The following is a 14,565-nucleotide window of genomic DNA, read 5'->3' on the forward strand; positions in this document are numbered from 1 at the left end:
CTAACTGACCCCAGCACCTTTAGCTGAAGTTCATTACTTCTTTCTTATATAAAGAAAGTAACAGCAGACTGAGCCCAAAGCACCTTTAGTGTGGAGGTTGGAAATAAATTTTGATTGTCAATTGCATAAGAATTTGCCATAAATTGTCTAAACATGAGTTATCACTTACTGATTTCTGGTACTATAGAGAAGAGAGATTCTTTTCAGAGCTCCAGTTATTGCTACTCTTTGAGTTGCCTTCTTACTAATTTCTAGGCATCTCCAAGTCTAGGAGGATTTTCTGAAATACTTTTTCCTCTTGTAGTCCACACTTGTTTGGCAGCTGTAGTAGGTCAGATCAAGCATGGTGTATCTGTCTTTATACAAATGCAAGATATGGTATGTGTGTTCAGTCTGCTGGTTTGGGGCAGGCTGTGTGATGGAAACAATCATTGTAATGGACTGAAAGCCGCTTTAATAAATTTGTAAATAAAATGATTTTATTATGCTTCATGAATTTGCCAAGGGACTTGTCCATTAGGAGCCTGATCTACATCCCTCTTTCTGTGTTGGTGTCTTGTTAACTGTTAAAATGCGGGCATCTTTCAGACTTTGTAAGATCAAGTTGTTACTCTAAATCTTTATGAACCTGCTGAGTACTGTCTGACTTACCTGCTTGCTAAACTGTAGGATAACTCTCTGTAGAGTAGAATGAGTTGAATTCTCATACACTTTAGTTAGTCTAACTTGCAGTCTGATCACCAAACCATCTGCAACAGGATTTTTTTCTACTTGAGGTATCTGTGGTTGCTTCATGGTGATGCAGTTCTCTTGACTAAGAGGAATTTCAAGGTGAAGCAATGGTGTTAGAACTCAGAAGTTAATAAAAATGAACGGTTATGCAGGGAAGGTGGTAGTACATTGAATAGTTTTAGGCTCTTGAAACAGATTAATCTGAAAAAGACACTATTTTTTTTCTTTGATTTGTAAGAATGGCATCTAATATCAGATATTTCTTAATTACACACCAATTTCTTCTAAGTTATTCATCATCCTTAGGAGAAGATGGACAGGTATTTGGTGCAATGTACTGGACTGTCATCTCCACAGTCCCAATTTTATTAATGCCAGTAAATCAGGGAAAGGGAACAAAAGAAAAGTATGGGTGTAGTTAATCATTTTACTAGCAGACTTTGTACGAACCAACCAAAATGATGACTACTATTCACTCCTGAATATTGGAAAGGATAAAATATGTTTATTCATTACTGATGTATGCTTGGAAGAGAAAACTGCTGATTCCAGAGGTATGGTCCATTCACTCAGAATGAATTTGCAATACTGTTTCTTATTGAGAAAATGCACAGAGCCTATCATAGGTTACTGACATTATGAGGCATAGTCCTATACAGGGACTGATGGCACATGGCTCTCTACACACACACAGTATTTTGAGCCAAGGATGATGGGGAGGGAGAAGCTGATTGCTACTTTTCAACCACTTCACTGTTAATGAACTGAGAGGCGTTTAACTGTGATGGACCAACATTATCTTCCCCTTTGTGTTCATATTCATGCACAACGTGTCCAGTGATTGAGACTGAACTTTACAAAGCCCTAGTACTTGAATTTTACTGGAGAAAATGAATCAATTCACTTTGAAATGGACGTGAGAATTTCCTTCTGGTGATGGAGATGAAAGCTGCCAACGTAAGAGAACGATTTCAACATTTTCTGGCATTTGAATGACTACATACTGAGTAGCTTCCAAGCTGGGAAGAGAAACAGAGACTTAAAAAAAAAAACACACACAAACAAAAAAACATAGTGTTTTCTTTAATTTTAAAGAATTCAGATAACTGATTTTGAAAGAGTGAATAATGTTTACCATTTCCTTCAGATACCAGGCATTTATAGTGCCTTTATTCTGGATATTTTCTCTGGCTTTGAAAATCGTGTCAACAGTAATTTTTTTTCTAAAGCAGGAGAAAAAATATAGCTGAAATGCCAATCACTGAAGGAGTAAGAATTAAGATTGAGTCAACCAGCTTGCTCCCTTCTGTGATGAGTTTGTATGCACAGCTCCTGCTTTCCTTCCTGTTAATTATCTTTACTCAGGAGGAATTTCAGAAACCTCCTGTTGATCGTGTCAAAACAATACATTTTGCAATCTGTTCATGAATTAAATTAAGCTTCGTTCTGACAGCATCGATGGTAAATGACACTGTCTGATTCTGAGCACTTACTTTCTTTACTGCAATATTACTTTATATCTTCAGCATTGGCAGAGGGAGCTGCAGGAGGCGGGCCGCCTGCCCCTTGTGCTCCTCGCTGCTGCTGGGTTGCGGCAGCTCTCGCGTCGGCGGCGTTTTGAGCCAGGGGTCAGTGTCTGCGTGCCCAATGGCTCCTGTTAGGCCGGCAGAGGACTGAAAGCACTTAGGTCTTTTTGAACTCTGGGGCTTGTTTTCCTTGTCTCGCCAGCACTTGCCGTGCTGGAGTTTCGCACGGACTGGAAGCGGGCGTCCTTTGTTCTGGAGCTGCCGTCTGATCTGTGTGCGCCTCCTGCCCCTGCTGGGAGGGAGGGAGGTGGCGCGCATCCCCTCAGCGCCTCTGCTAGCGGCAGTTCTGTGACTTTTCCCCCCTGCTGCAGCTCCGCTGGTCCAAGCCCAGCGCCCTGGCCGCGGGGCAGTGCCTCGCTGCCCTCCTGCTGCCGCTCGCTGCTGCCGGCACCCGCGGGGCAGGGCGCGGAGCTGCGGGGGCGGCCGCCGAGTGACCGCACGGCGGGGATGCGGGGTGCTGACGCCGCCCGTATCGCTTTCGTTTGTCATCGCTTCCTTTCCAGAGAATTCCAAATTCCAGAAGTAATTCCGCGGCAGCCTCCAGATAATTCCCAGTTGGAATTACCGGAGCAATTCCGCCGCCGCGCGCGGGCCCGGGCCGCGGCACCGCCCCGTGGGACGGGGGAGGGAGAGAGGGAGAGACACGGAGAGGGAGGGTCTGGCGGGGGCGGGCCCGGGGGCGGGCCCGGGCGGCGGGGGGGGGGGAGCTCCGCCGCGGCCCGCGCCCCTCTCCGCCCCGTGCGCGGCGGGGCCGTGGGCCGGCGCCGGGCCGGGCCGGGGTCTGGCCCCACACGCGTGCGCTGGGCGGCCGCGCGCTGCGCCCGGGCGCTGCGGGTCCGCGCGGGCCGCGGGCGTGAGCGGTGCCGGCGGGGCCGGCCGAGGAGAGCCCCGCTCCCGTGGGCCCGCGCGGCGGGGCCGGCTCCTCTCCCGCGGGCGGCGCGGGCCGGGCGGCGGGGCCGGGCAGCATGAGCGGGGGCTGCGCGCCCCGCTGCCTCTCGCCGCCGGCGCCCGAGCGCGACCCTTGATGCTCTCCGTCCCCGCTCTACAAATATGATGAAATGGCAGCCCCGGAAGAAGGTGGGTGGCGAAGCGGCTCCCCCGGGGGGCGCCCCCGCGACGGAGCCGGCCCCGGGATCGGCGCCGCCCCTGCCCCTGCCCCTCGCCCGCCGGCCGCTCGCTGTCCGCCGGCATGCCGCCGCCCCGCCTCGCCCCGGGGCCGCAGCCTCGGGCCCCGCTCGCCCCGCGCCCGCGGAGCGCCCCGCGCGGGCCGTTCCCCAACGCGGCTGCTCGCGCGGAGCGGCGCCGGGCAGCGGCCGTGCCACGGCGCGGGAGGCGCCCCGGGAGGGGCCGGCCCGCACCGAGCGGCGCCGTGGTTGCGGGCGGCCCGGGGGCCGGGGCTGCTCGCTGCGGGCCGCTCCGCAGCGCCACGGCCGCGCGGCGGCTCCGGCGGCTCGGTGCGTAGCAGGACGTTTTTTCTTCTACCGCGCTTGGCAGCGCTTTTTATTGACATTCTTTTCAGGGAAAATCTCGCAAACTGAATGCGCTGCGCTGCTCCTCCTCAGCAGTGACCCCCTGCTCCCGGCAGCTGTGGGCTGTTGCACGTTTTCTGGTGTGTTTTTTTTGTTGGTTTGTTTGTTTGTTTGGAAAAACCTGCTCGAACCAGCAGGGCTCCTTCTTTCTTTGTAGCATGGTGCCTGATACTGTGTTTTACATCAGGGAAGAAATAGAAATCACATGCGAAATGCATGAGAGCATCTCTCGCTTTGAGCACTAGACACCGCAGTAAGCACGTGCTTCAGAAAGTCCCGACCAGAGGGTGCATTGCCGCCTGCATCTCTGAGGAACCTGTCAGCTTAGTGTTGCTGATCCCTCATCTCTTCTCAGCTTTTTCTGAAGCTGTTCCTTTAGTTGTTATTCAAGCGGGCAATTACTTACTGTGAGAGTTCTTATTTCAAGTCGTTGTATCTTCAACAGAATAAAGAGATGATGGGCAAGCTCCACGGGAGTTTCTGTATGTTTTCCAAGCTTCTCTGTGTCTTCCTTCAAATTAGTTTTAAGATGTCTACAAGCTATGGATTTTTAAATGTCTGCTTTTACTATTTTCAACTGAATGTGCAGTTACTCCTGTGGTTATGGCCATGGAAACCCCTCTAGGCCATGGTTACAGCAGTATCGGCTGAACCGCTGAAATATTATTCTTGGCTGCTGGCTGGACTCCTTGACTCTGGAAGATTCCGTTTCAAGTGTCAGGATTCACTCTGCAGTGCTGGCTCACCCGTTGTGCTTAAATCACAATGTCAGATGGCTTTTTTTTCCCCTCTGCATTATTGTTTGTGTCCAGATAATGTTGATTTTAGGCAACGCAGTTTGCTTGTGTGGAGGTTACTGGAGACAGCTTAATTCATCTCAACTATGAAACATCTTATTAGTCTGAGTAAAAACTGATTCCTGTTCGTGCTGTGATGTGATGGAAACTATGTTCGTGTTGGAATAGGTTCTGTATTCAGCTGTAGTACTGTACCAATAAAATCTCGGCAGAGATTGAGTTTATTTTGTCGTTATTGCCAGCATACTCACGTGAGTGTAGCCAGGATTTCTGCTGGCCTGGCCTGAGTGCCTTTGTAGTGTTGCAGTCATGTGCTTTACAGAGCAGTTTCAAGAAAATGACTCATACAAACCGCTCAGGAATGGCACTGCTGTTCCATTTGTTAATAGGAAGATCGATGCAGTTTTCACAAAACGAGAAAGCAAGTTTAGTAGCTAGTGTTCCTATAGCCCTTGGTCATTTATAGCTGCTGGTCATTTCTGATTAACAGTTTTCCTGTCTTTCACTGTTAAAATATCCAAAAATGAGAGCTGTAAATGTAAAAGCTGTGCATGTGTGCTGCTGTACTAAATTAGGAGTCTTGTTTGTTTTATTAGGTTTGTACTCATGTTCTTTTGCTTTTCCTTTTTTTTTTTTTTTTTTTTTTTTTCTTTTTCATGAAATGTTTAAGGTGTTTTGTTCATTGAGGAATTATTGCTTTTACAACCATCAAACTGTGCAGCATAGGGACTGAATGCAGTTTATTCACCCTGCATGTAAACCTAGATGAAACTCCTTTGTTTGGTGGTACTGATAAGCAGCTATCACCCGTGGTGCACAAGGTATTATGTGGCCTTCAGCTGATGTGCAGAAAGGTTTTGTGTGTGACTAAAATATTGTTTTGTCATAATTCATGTGTGTTTTTTGACATTTAGAACATTATTATTGTTTGTTATTTTTTTCCCTGTGCATCAGAATTAATAAAGAGTCTTCATGTGGACTTTCGCCACTTGCCTCTGACTCCGTTTCCCTTCAGGTCTCCCCTTATCTGTCAGTGGCACCTCCGTCTAGCGGGGGCCAGTTTGGAGCGAGGTTGGTGAGGATTGCCTGGGCAACACTGTTGCTGGAATGCATTTCTCTGGCAAATGGTTAGCGGGCCCAAAAGCTGCTAGAGTTGGGGTGGGGGAACAGGCAGATAGGGGGGTTGCCAGTGCATTGTATAAGAATGGCACATACAAATTCAAAAAACAGCAGGAAAGAAACCATCATACAATCAAACTGGAACCATAGGTGTAAATCTAACTGAAGTGGTTGCCACCTTAAAGATTCCTCTTACTTACAGTATACAGCAGCTAGAACGAATTGTATGTGCAAACACTGGGACCAGGAACAGAAATAAAAATGACTAGAGCCTAAATAGAACAAACCAAATTCATTCTGGGAGGTCTAAAGCAGAGTGGAAAAGTTCAGGCGTTCCTCACGACAGTTGAATTCTGTATCTGAGCTATGTTTTGAGTTGTGAATTTGAGCTAAGTGTCAAAGTTTAAAATAACACTGAATTGAAAACAACATTATAAGTGTAGATTCTCAGTATCTCCAGAGGAGATTTCTAGGAAATCAGGGTGCTAAGGGACCTGCAGTTCTATGTGTTCTGTTGTCCACCATGCCTACAATACAGATACTCACAGATGTGCATATTCACTGTGTGGTTCTAACGCCAGTGTTTAAGTGGGACTTTTCTATTCCTTTTTGTCTGAGAGCACAGGGTATATTTTGTGGAGCTCAGTTATCATTCATATTCATTCCCGTGTAAAGCAGAACTGTGCTGCTGCTGAGTGCTCTGGGTTCTTTAATATAGACACAGCTTTGGACAGTAAACGTGGAAGATGTATTATATCACAGAGAAATACCCTTACAGGCTGTGCCAGCACGGAAGGTTTCATAATAGTCTGTGGAACAGCCAGGCACTATGATGACAAACGCTGAAAAAACATCTGCAAGTAAAGGAAAGGTGTACATCCAACCCCCCCACACACACCTCCCCACCGGCCCCTATTCTGACACCACTGAAATAGGTGCTAATGATTTTATTAATTAGTGGACTTGGAACTGAACAAAATCATGCATTTCCAGGAGCTGACTGAAGAAATCTGCTTCCTCCTCAAATTAGTTCTGATGCTATTTATTTGTAAAGAATCATGCTAAAACATATTCTCTACTAAGCTGCCATCAGAACAATAAAACAACTGACTGATCTCAAGGTAAACTATGCTTTTTTTTTTTTTTCTTTTTTTTAAACCTTGTCATTACTATTTTCTTTCCTGTTAAGCTTATCTTCTAACCTGCCAGTTGATGAATATTAGTTTGTACAGCTTAAAACCCAACTTTGAAATGGAAGGGAAGGCAACTGCATTGACATTCTTCCAAATATCTGCATTTCCCTGGCTGACTTGCTGTTTTATAACTTCCTTCATCAAACACTAGTAATACAGAATATCCATACGTCTGCCATACAGATAACTGTGAAGGGCTAACAATTTTGCCTTCTCTTAAAATGGAATCACACCTGACCAGCCATAAATTAACCTTTGTAAAACATTCTACTATTTTTACTCTTAAGTGGCAGGAAGGAGGGACTTAGGAGGCTGATACATAAAATATCCAGCTGTGTTATTCATGTTAATTAGGACTTTGCAGACTGTTACGACTTGGCATCATCCCATTTTCCACAAAAATGCTAATCGGTTATAGTTGGAGAGCCCTTTCATGAATTTCTGTACTCTAATCTTAGAACTTACTCAGACACAGACCCCTACCTGCCATATCTGGGCAGTGAAACACCACTTCCAGTTTGCCAAATGTGGAGTGCATATGGCAGCATCTGCGCTCCAGAAGTTGTTAGTTTCTTGGCATGTCCCTGGTGTCTTCCTGGCTGTGAGAGTTCTTGTTTCATAGTTACACCTGTGAAGTACCAAAGGGCTGTAAAGCCACGCATTTTGGCATAGTAGGGAATTTCTTAGCCACCAGTGCTGTTGCTGTTAAATAATGTTACAGTTGCAGGACTTTGAAAAACAACAGTCTTCGGAATAAAGCTTCCATTGCTGTGATCTTACCATCCCAGTGAGCTTTCCTTGGACCTTTGTGTAACAGAGTCCATTCTGTTTTTTGTTTGTTTTTTTTGTTTGTTTTATTAAAAAAAAAAGTTTTCTTTAAAATTCAGCTTCTGTTCTTACTGTTACCTTCTAGATAGGAAATTTTGCAAAATAAATGCCCAGTGTTAGAACCAGCGGTTGTTGAATTAGATGAGGCACTTGTATGCCCTGTCATGGGCTTCTAGGCCTGCATAAAGCTCTTGCTATGAAATGGATAGACAACAGTTGCTATCATAGATGACATTCATAAAATAAAATTGGGTTTATGATTAGGCTTAATATTTCAATTCCAATTCTGTTGAATGTTAATCTATTTCTTCAAAGGAATCACTGAAGTGTGTTACAGGAAATTCTTTGCTCTCTTCAAAAAGATGTGTGTCCCAGTTTGCTTTGGATGTCAGTAATGAATTATATTGTCAGAGAGATTCCCCTAGGGACTCTTTAAGATTGTTCTGCTCCAATTTTGTTGGAGTTACTTCAAAAATACAGACAATTTTTTTTTAAGTTGTCTTTATATATATATTTATACACAAAAACATGAAATATGTCCACTCAAAATTTCAAAATTGAGGGTAGCTCAAACAATCTGAGCATTAAATGCATCTTAGGTATTTTGGGTAATTGCTGTTACGATTGTCAAACCGCTTGGAGCAGAGGGAGTTGCACATGCAGCTAAAGTAGTCTCCTCTGATGTTTTCAAAACTTTGTTTTCAAGTGTTTTTTTTTTGTTCTTATACCTCCCTTGCACTCTCCCAATAAGTTCAGCATTGCAGCAGAGATGCATCTCAGCTGGACCTGAGTACAAGAAGAAAAAAGTAGCTTGAGACTAGCAAATAGACAAGAGGAAGTGGATTAGAACACCTCCTTAGGTCTCTTGCAACCTGACTTATTCTGTCGTTTTATGAAATAGAAAGGCACACAGACAACTATATGGAGAAGGTGGCTTGGAAATTTCCAGAGGAGGTACATGGTTGGGGTCTGCAATGTCCACGCCTGTGTTGTACAGTCCTAGTGTTGAAAGCCATGCTAGGCAGAGTGCACCAGCTGCAGGGCCTGCTTTATACGTTACTTGCAGTAGACTATGTAAGGCAGGTTTGTGCGTGCTGTTGTCTCTTGCCACATTGTTCAGCTTCTCCCAGTTGGCTTTGTACCTTCTGTGGACCCTGCCTGGCAGCCAGATCTCACAGAAGCTTGGCAGATAGGGTCACACAATCTCTAGCCTAGGTGAGAAGTAGCGACTGAAGAGGGGCTTTGTCCCTAGAGATTGTACAGTCTTTTCCTTTCTGCTTTTCAGTTACTTTAGTTGAAGCACCTTTATCTAACCCCAGTTCACTTCCTGCCATGGGTGAAAGTCTTACTGCAGTGCAGTTCCCAACCACCACACTGTTATGCATTTATATTCTGTTCCATCCTGTGTGTTTACTCTCCTTAAGCCACAGATGATGTACATCTACTGCTTTCTGTGTATGTTCAGTGCCAGCAATTACAGCGCCCTGTTTCTTGTTGGGCCTTATGCAGGATTGTAGTTAGTAAACTAGTGAGGCACAAAGTAATTGAAGGGTCTGCAGCAGGGAATTATACTGGTGAAGCGTGTGGTCACTCTCCCCCCCCTTCATCTGAATCTCCAACATCAGTGTGTCTGGCATGCATGTATCAGAGTGCAGCTCCCTGCCCCCCATTCGGGAAGTAGATTTAGAGACAGCCATTCGTGCAACCCCTCTAACACCAGGGCCGCCAACTTCTTGTCCAGCATAGCTGCTGTCCTTGGAAAGTGTGGGGGTAAACTTCCATGTAGAAAGAGCTGAGAAATGATTTAAAAGTAATGTCTAACTTCTATCTGGGTTTTCTGAGATCTGATTATTGTAGCTCAGATTACATAAAGGAAGCAAACACCTTATTTTCAGGAAGCAAAGTTGGTCTTGCAGTAAGAGTTCCTATCCAGCTCCTGTGTTTTTGTGTGTTTTTGTTCGTTTGGTTTTTGTTTGTTTGGTTGGTTGGTTTTTGTTTTCTACAGTATGCCACCAGTTGTTAGCAACACAATAAAGAATAGATTTTGCAGGTTGTGTGAAAGGCAGATTGAGCTATAGGGTATTTTGTACTAAAGAAATGTGTTTGAACGCGAGCCAAAAGCTGTTATTTCCCTTTTCATCCATTAAAAAGATACATTAACAATGTCAATCAGCAGGCTTCAGAGGTTAGGCAAATGGAGTCAGTATCTGCCAATAAGATCAACAATTTAACACATCTCAGTATCGAAATTATATTAGAGAAATAAATTTACTATATGGTCATAAACCGCAGCTATGCTTCAGCTCTGACTCTGAATGAGTACATAATATTTTGAAACCTGCATTGTTTTTATTGTTAAAAATAGTGTGATGACTTTTGCAATGGTTGAGAAGGAAGTCCAGCTCTCGTTTGTCATGCATTCTTTCTGTAATAATGAATGTTATTAAGGCCAACTATTAGAATTAGCAAAATCTTTCAGCATTAGCTCACAGCATATTACAGATCTTAGTGCAGATGATTTTTTTTCAAATACAGAATTCACTTTTGTTTTTCTTAAACTTTTATTCTATGGTATAGCTGGCAAAAATTAAAAGCATTTTATGAGGTCTGTATATTGCTTTCCTTCCTAACCGGCAATATTTTCTGAGTGAATAGTAACAGCGATTTCAGCCCAGCAGGCCAATCTAGAACTCACTTGAGTTAGTGAAGAAACTCTCATCATCTTCAATAGCTGTTACATACGGGTCTGCCCTACCAATTTTATACCAGGAGTGCTAAAGTTGTAAATGTTAAATAGTGTATGTTCTGTTCCTCACACTGTTGGTTAAGTATAGTGCCTCATTATACCTTGCCTTTCCTGTCTTTTAAGAAGAGAGTGATGTTTTTTTTGGTTTGTGATTTATTTTTTTTTTAATTGACTCTAGAGAAGTCTACAGTGTCTGTATAAAAGTTTTTGTTTTTTCCACCATTGCTCTTTAGAAAGCAAAAGTCTTGTGAGTTTTGTGATGATAGAAGTTGTGTACAGTTTAGTAATTCAAAAGAGATCACTTGGTATTTTGTTACAGGATAACAAATGAACATGGTGAAGATAACATTCCCACAGTTATGGTTTAGAGTTAGGGCTCTGGGACAAGAGCCTGACTTACGTAAATTCATTTCAAGGATAGCTGCTGTTTTGATTCATGTTTAGCGTTTAGTCTGATTTGATGCTAAGGAAATAGACAAGATTTCAAACTTTTTTTTGGGTAATAATTTAACAAAAGTAACTCTTCTTTCTTTGCCAATTAACTGGATATTGCATCAAGAATATTGAGGCTCTTTTACCCTTGTTTTTATGTGGAAGTGTTTTCTGAATCCAGTGATCTCCCTATTAGTACATTGATTCAAATTTCATATGAACTAATTAAGAACTGGGATGATCATGATTCTTTAGTGGTGCCTGAATTTTCACAGTGACTTTGGGAATAGATTAGGGGTTCAGGATGGCAAGTATTACTATGAAGTTCCCAGGATTGTGAGGAATTTGCTGTGGTTTTTTTTTTGTTTGGTTGTTTGTTTTGTTTTTAATTAATATTCCTGTTTTGGCTTTGAAGCTGGATTGTTTCATTTGTCCTGCTTGGGGGATAAGATATCTAGATACTATGAAATAAAATTGTAAACATGTTATAGCACTTTGTGTTATAAGCAACTCGGCTGATCTAAATGTAAATGGTATAGGATTATATACTGGATTTGTTATAGTTTCCTAATTCTGCCTACCTCAGCACTTTCTCAGCAGTTAATTGCATCATGGCTTAGAGAAGCATTCCATAAGTTGCTGAGAAAAGCTTTGCTGAACTCCGACACACTTTCTTTAGTTACATAGCAAAAGGGCGCTCTGGTACTATTAGGAAGAAGGCACTCTAGTGGCCCAGTTACCATCTCATGCAGCCTTTTTCTTCTCTCCCAGAAGTTTTCTTCAAGGCACAGAAGTCTTGGAAAAGTAGGAATGCTTTTGGGGGCCCACTGTTACAGATGAAGTCTTGGCAGCAAAAATGCATATGTTTAGTTCCACCTGAGACAAGACTTGATGCCAGTGTGATTATAACTGGCTAGTTACAATTGTGCTTGAGTTTGAGATCCCTGGATACAGGCTGGATTGTTGTCATCCTTATTCTCCATCTTTGCAGAGTCCAAACCACAAAAGCATTGGCAACTGCTGTGTCTCCTAGATGGCTTCTAGAATTCAACAAATGTTTTCATCTATTTATCTCAAGTCTCTCACTTAGTCTAGCTATCTGGTTTGTGCTTCTGCTGCAGCTGGAGCATTTGTTGTTTAGGCTCCGAGTCCTTCCATGATCAGAGCCGTGATTCCTCAGGCAGCAGCTTCATCGCATCCTCTGCTGCCATGGAGACGCGTCCCTGGCAGCCATTACAGTAGTGCTGAGATGGCGGCTCCTGCTGCTATGATTCCTGTCTGTGCTTCTGTCAGCATTTTTTCATGTTTGAATCCTGCTTTGATGAATTCCACCTCTTTGTGCTCATAACACGGTACATTGTGCCCTCCTAGGCTTAGAGCCATTGGATGTAATGCTTTGCAGCCTCACAGAAGGCTCTCGCCTGTGAGGCTTTGCAGTCTCACAGCTCTCTCCTACTTTGATACCTGCTACCGCTGAGATGCAGCAATTTTTAGTTGTTTCTGCCATCTGGAATTTGCGTAAGGCTTCTCCTGTCTTTCACATGATGTGTGAGAAGGCCAGAAGGTTGCATTCTACCCAGAGGAGAAGTATTGGTGTGCACATTAGCATGAAGTTGTGAGAGGGGTGGTGTAACCAGTCAGAATGAAGGATGGGTGATTCTGGGATGATTAGGGACTCAATGTTATCCCTCTGCGTAAAATAGGAAGTTTTGTGAAACAGTCCTGTGGGTTATGGTAAAGGGTTATGGTATCCTTCATTGGAAATGTATTCTCTTAGCTGCTGTAAAGAAATATGCTGGTCAGACAGCACATCTGTGGAAAGAACTTAACTGGTATTTTCTTATTACTTGTCAAATTTTTCTTAGTTTATGTATTTGCTCACTAGAAAGCGCACTAAGGGAAGTTGTCTAAAATCTTGAGGACTGGTGCTGTGCAGCAAAGAGTGTGTAAGGAATTAGAGGGAGCAGCAGAGAAGTTGTGTACACAGTTAAACTTTGAAAATAATTCCTGACTCATGTAAAAGTTAGGAGAGGACTATGATCTTCTGAGCCTCATAAATAGTGTTGTGAACATGGTGGAAAATAGTCAGAGAGGCTGTTCTGTCGGAAATCTATGAAGTTTTTTAAGTTGTTTTTTTTCTTCAGTGACCAGAGAGTCTCAAGATTCAAGGTTTACTTTCTTTTGGTCAGACTTGCAGCAGGCAGGGCCTGTGATTTGTCTTCGTTAGATAACTGGTGGTTACCAGTGGCTGGACTGCCTGAAGCAGGAGGTGGTTCAATGTGTCTTTTCTCATAAAGTACATTCTATCTCAGAGCTATTGCTGTCTAATTCTGAAATGTTGGTAACACTGGTGTACACTACATGTATTTTATTTTCATTGTCTTTGAGTATGCAGTCCACGGTATTCAGTAATGCCTCTGAAAGCACTGATTCTGAGGAAATTTCCTAGGGCTTCAGGTAAGCAATAGCATGATTGTGTTGAGACGATTAATTAGACTAAGTTGTAGGTCTGTCATCTGGGGACACTGAAATGCTTCCAATCCAACTGAACACACTTCACTATATGAAAGGTACGCTGAGAGAGTTAGAATAGTTTTGAGGATTAGTGGTGAGTTATCTGCTGTTGATAAGAGGGAGTTCAGATTTTGCTGTAGTTCAACTGGATATGGAACCTCGCTGATGAATTTCTAATCAGTGAGAAATCCATACAGCATGAGTTGGAAGAATTCTTAAGTAAAAGCGGAAATACAGAACAAAGTTAGAGTCCTTTGTTTTTATGGCTTAGAGTTTTACTGTGTTTTGTACTGGTGTATAATGAGCAGACATTGGTGTTCTCCGTGTGATATAAAAACTTGTTTAGCAGTCATATACCTGTCGTGATTTGACATGTTTGGAATTGTCTGTCACAGTTAATACTTGAATAAAGCAAGGAGGGTTGCTCTGAAAATGCTGACTTCCTTACAGACTGTAGTTTTGTAATAACCAGTTATATGCTGTTAGTACTCATGCAGAGTATTCTACTTCAGTGATGCTTGCTGTGCCAGAAGGGTCAGTACGGGTGTTTGTGGAGCTGCGCTGTTACTTCGGGCATTGAACCAGATATGGGTTTTGTGTGTGCGTGTGTCTGTGACCTGGATCGCTTCCCGGTAAGGCAGGGGAGCAGGAATACCCTGCTGTTGAACTCTTCATTACATCAGTGTACTTAGATTACCTGGAAACATGCTCTAAAGCCCCTCAATCCATTAGTCACTTGTACTCTTCAGTTCAGCTATGGGAAAGTGTTACTATCTGTACTGTTTTAATCAGCCTCAGAGAGCATTGGCAGCTGTTCCTGGGAGTCCTGCTGACCTTTTCCAGCACCTCAGCTGGGCAGCCCAGCACTGAAATGAGGCAAGCCCTTCATGCCCTTCTCTCCCTAAAGTGGGCTCACCTTATCTTTGTAACCTGATGACAATAAGTGGAGTCCCTGAAATACCTGCTAGTTTTCTACCAGGTCTTTTCCTTACCCTGAGATTCCCTGCATTAGGATTAACTTCTACTGATTAATAGTCTTAAGTCTCTTGAGTACTGAAACTGGTGTAACCACCTCCTTGAAACTATCAG

The 14,565-nt window shown here is 43.6% G+C and overlaps 1 protein-coding gene across 5 annotated transcripts in view; it reads left to right on the forward strand.

Annotated features, from left to right (window-relative positions):
- Positions 1-14,565, forward strand: part of TTC28 (tetratricopeptide repeat domain 28) — a 152,319-nt gene that overhangs the window by 40,657 nt on the left and 97,097 nt on the right. The window contains exon 1 of one of the 5 annotated variants that reach the window (XM_032199212.1): positions 3,337-3,395. The exons of the other annotated variants lie outside the window; for them this stretch is intronic. Coding sequence (XP_032055103.1) covers positions 3,369-3,395 — 27 coding nt within the window. The 5' untranslated portion in view covers positions 3,337-3,368. Of the gene's footprint in view, positions 1-3,336; positions 3,396-14,565 lie in introns of those variants that run through there. 5 annotated transcript variants of the gene reach the window in all.

The sequence above is a fragment of the Aythya fuligula genome, chromosome 17 (genome assembly GCF_009819795.1).
Source record: "Aythya fuligula isolate bAytFul2 chromosome 17, bAytFul2.pri, whole genome shotgun sequence".
NCBI classification, from domain to species: Eukaryota; Metazoa; Chordata; class Aves; order Anseriformes; family Anatidae; genus Aythya; species Aythya fuligula.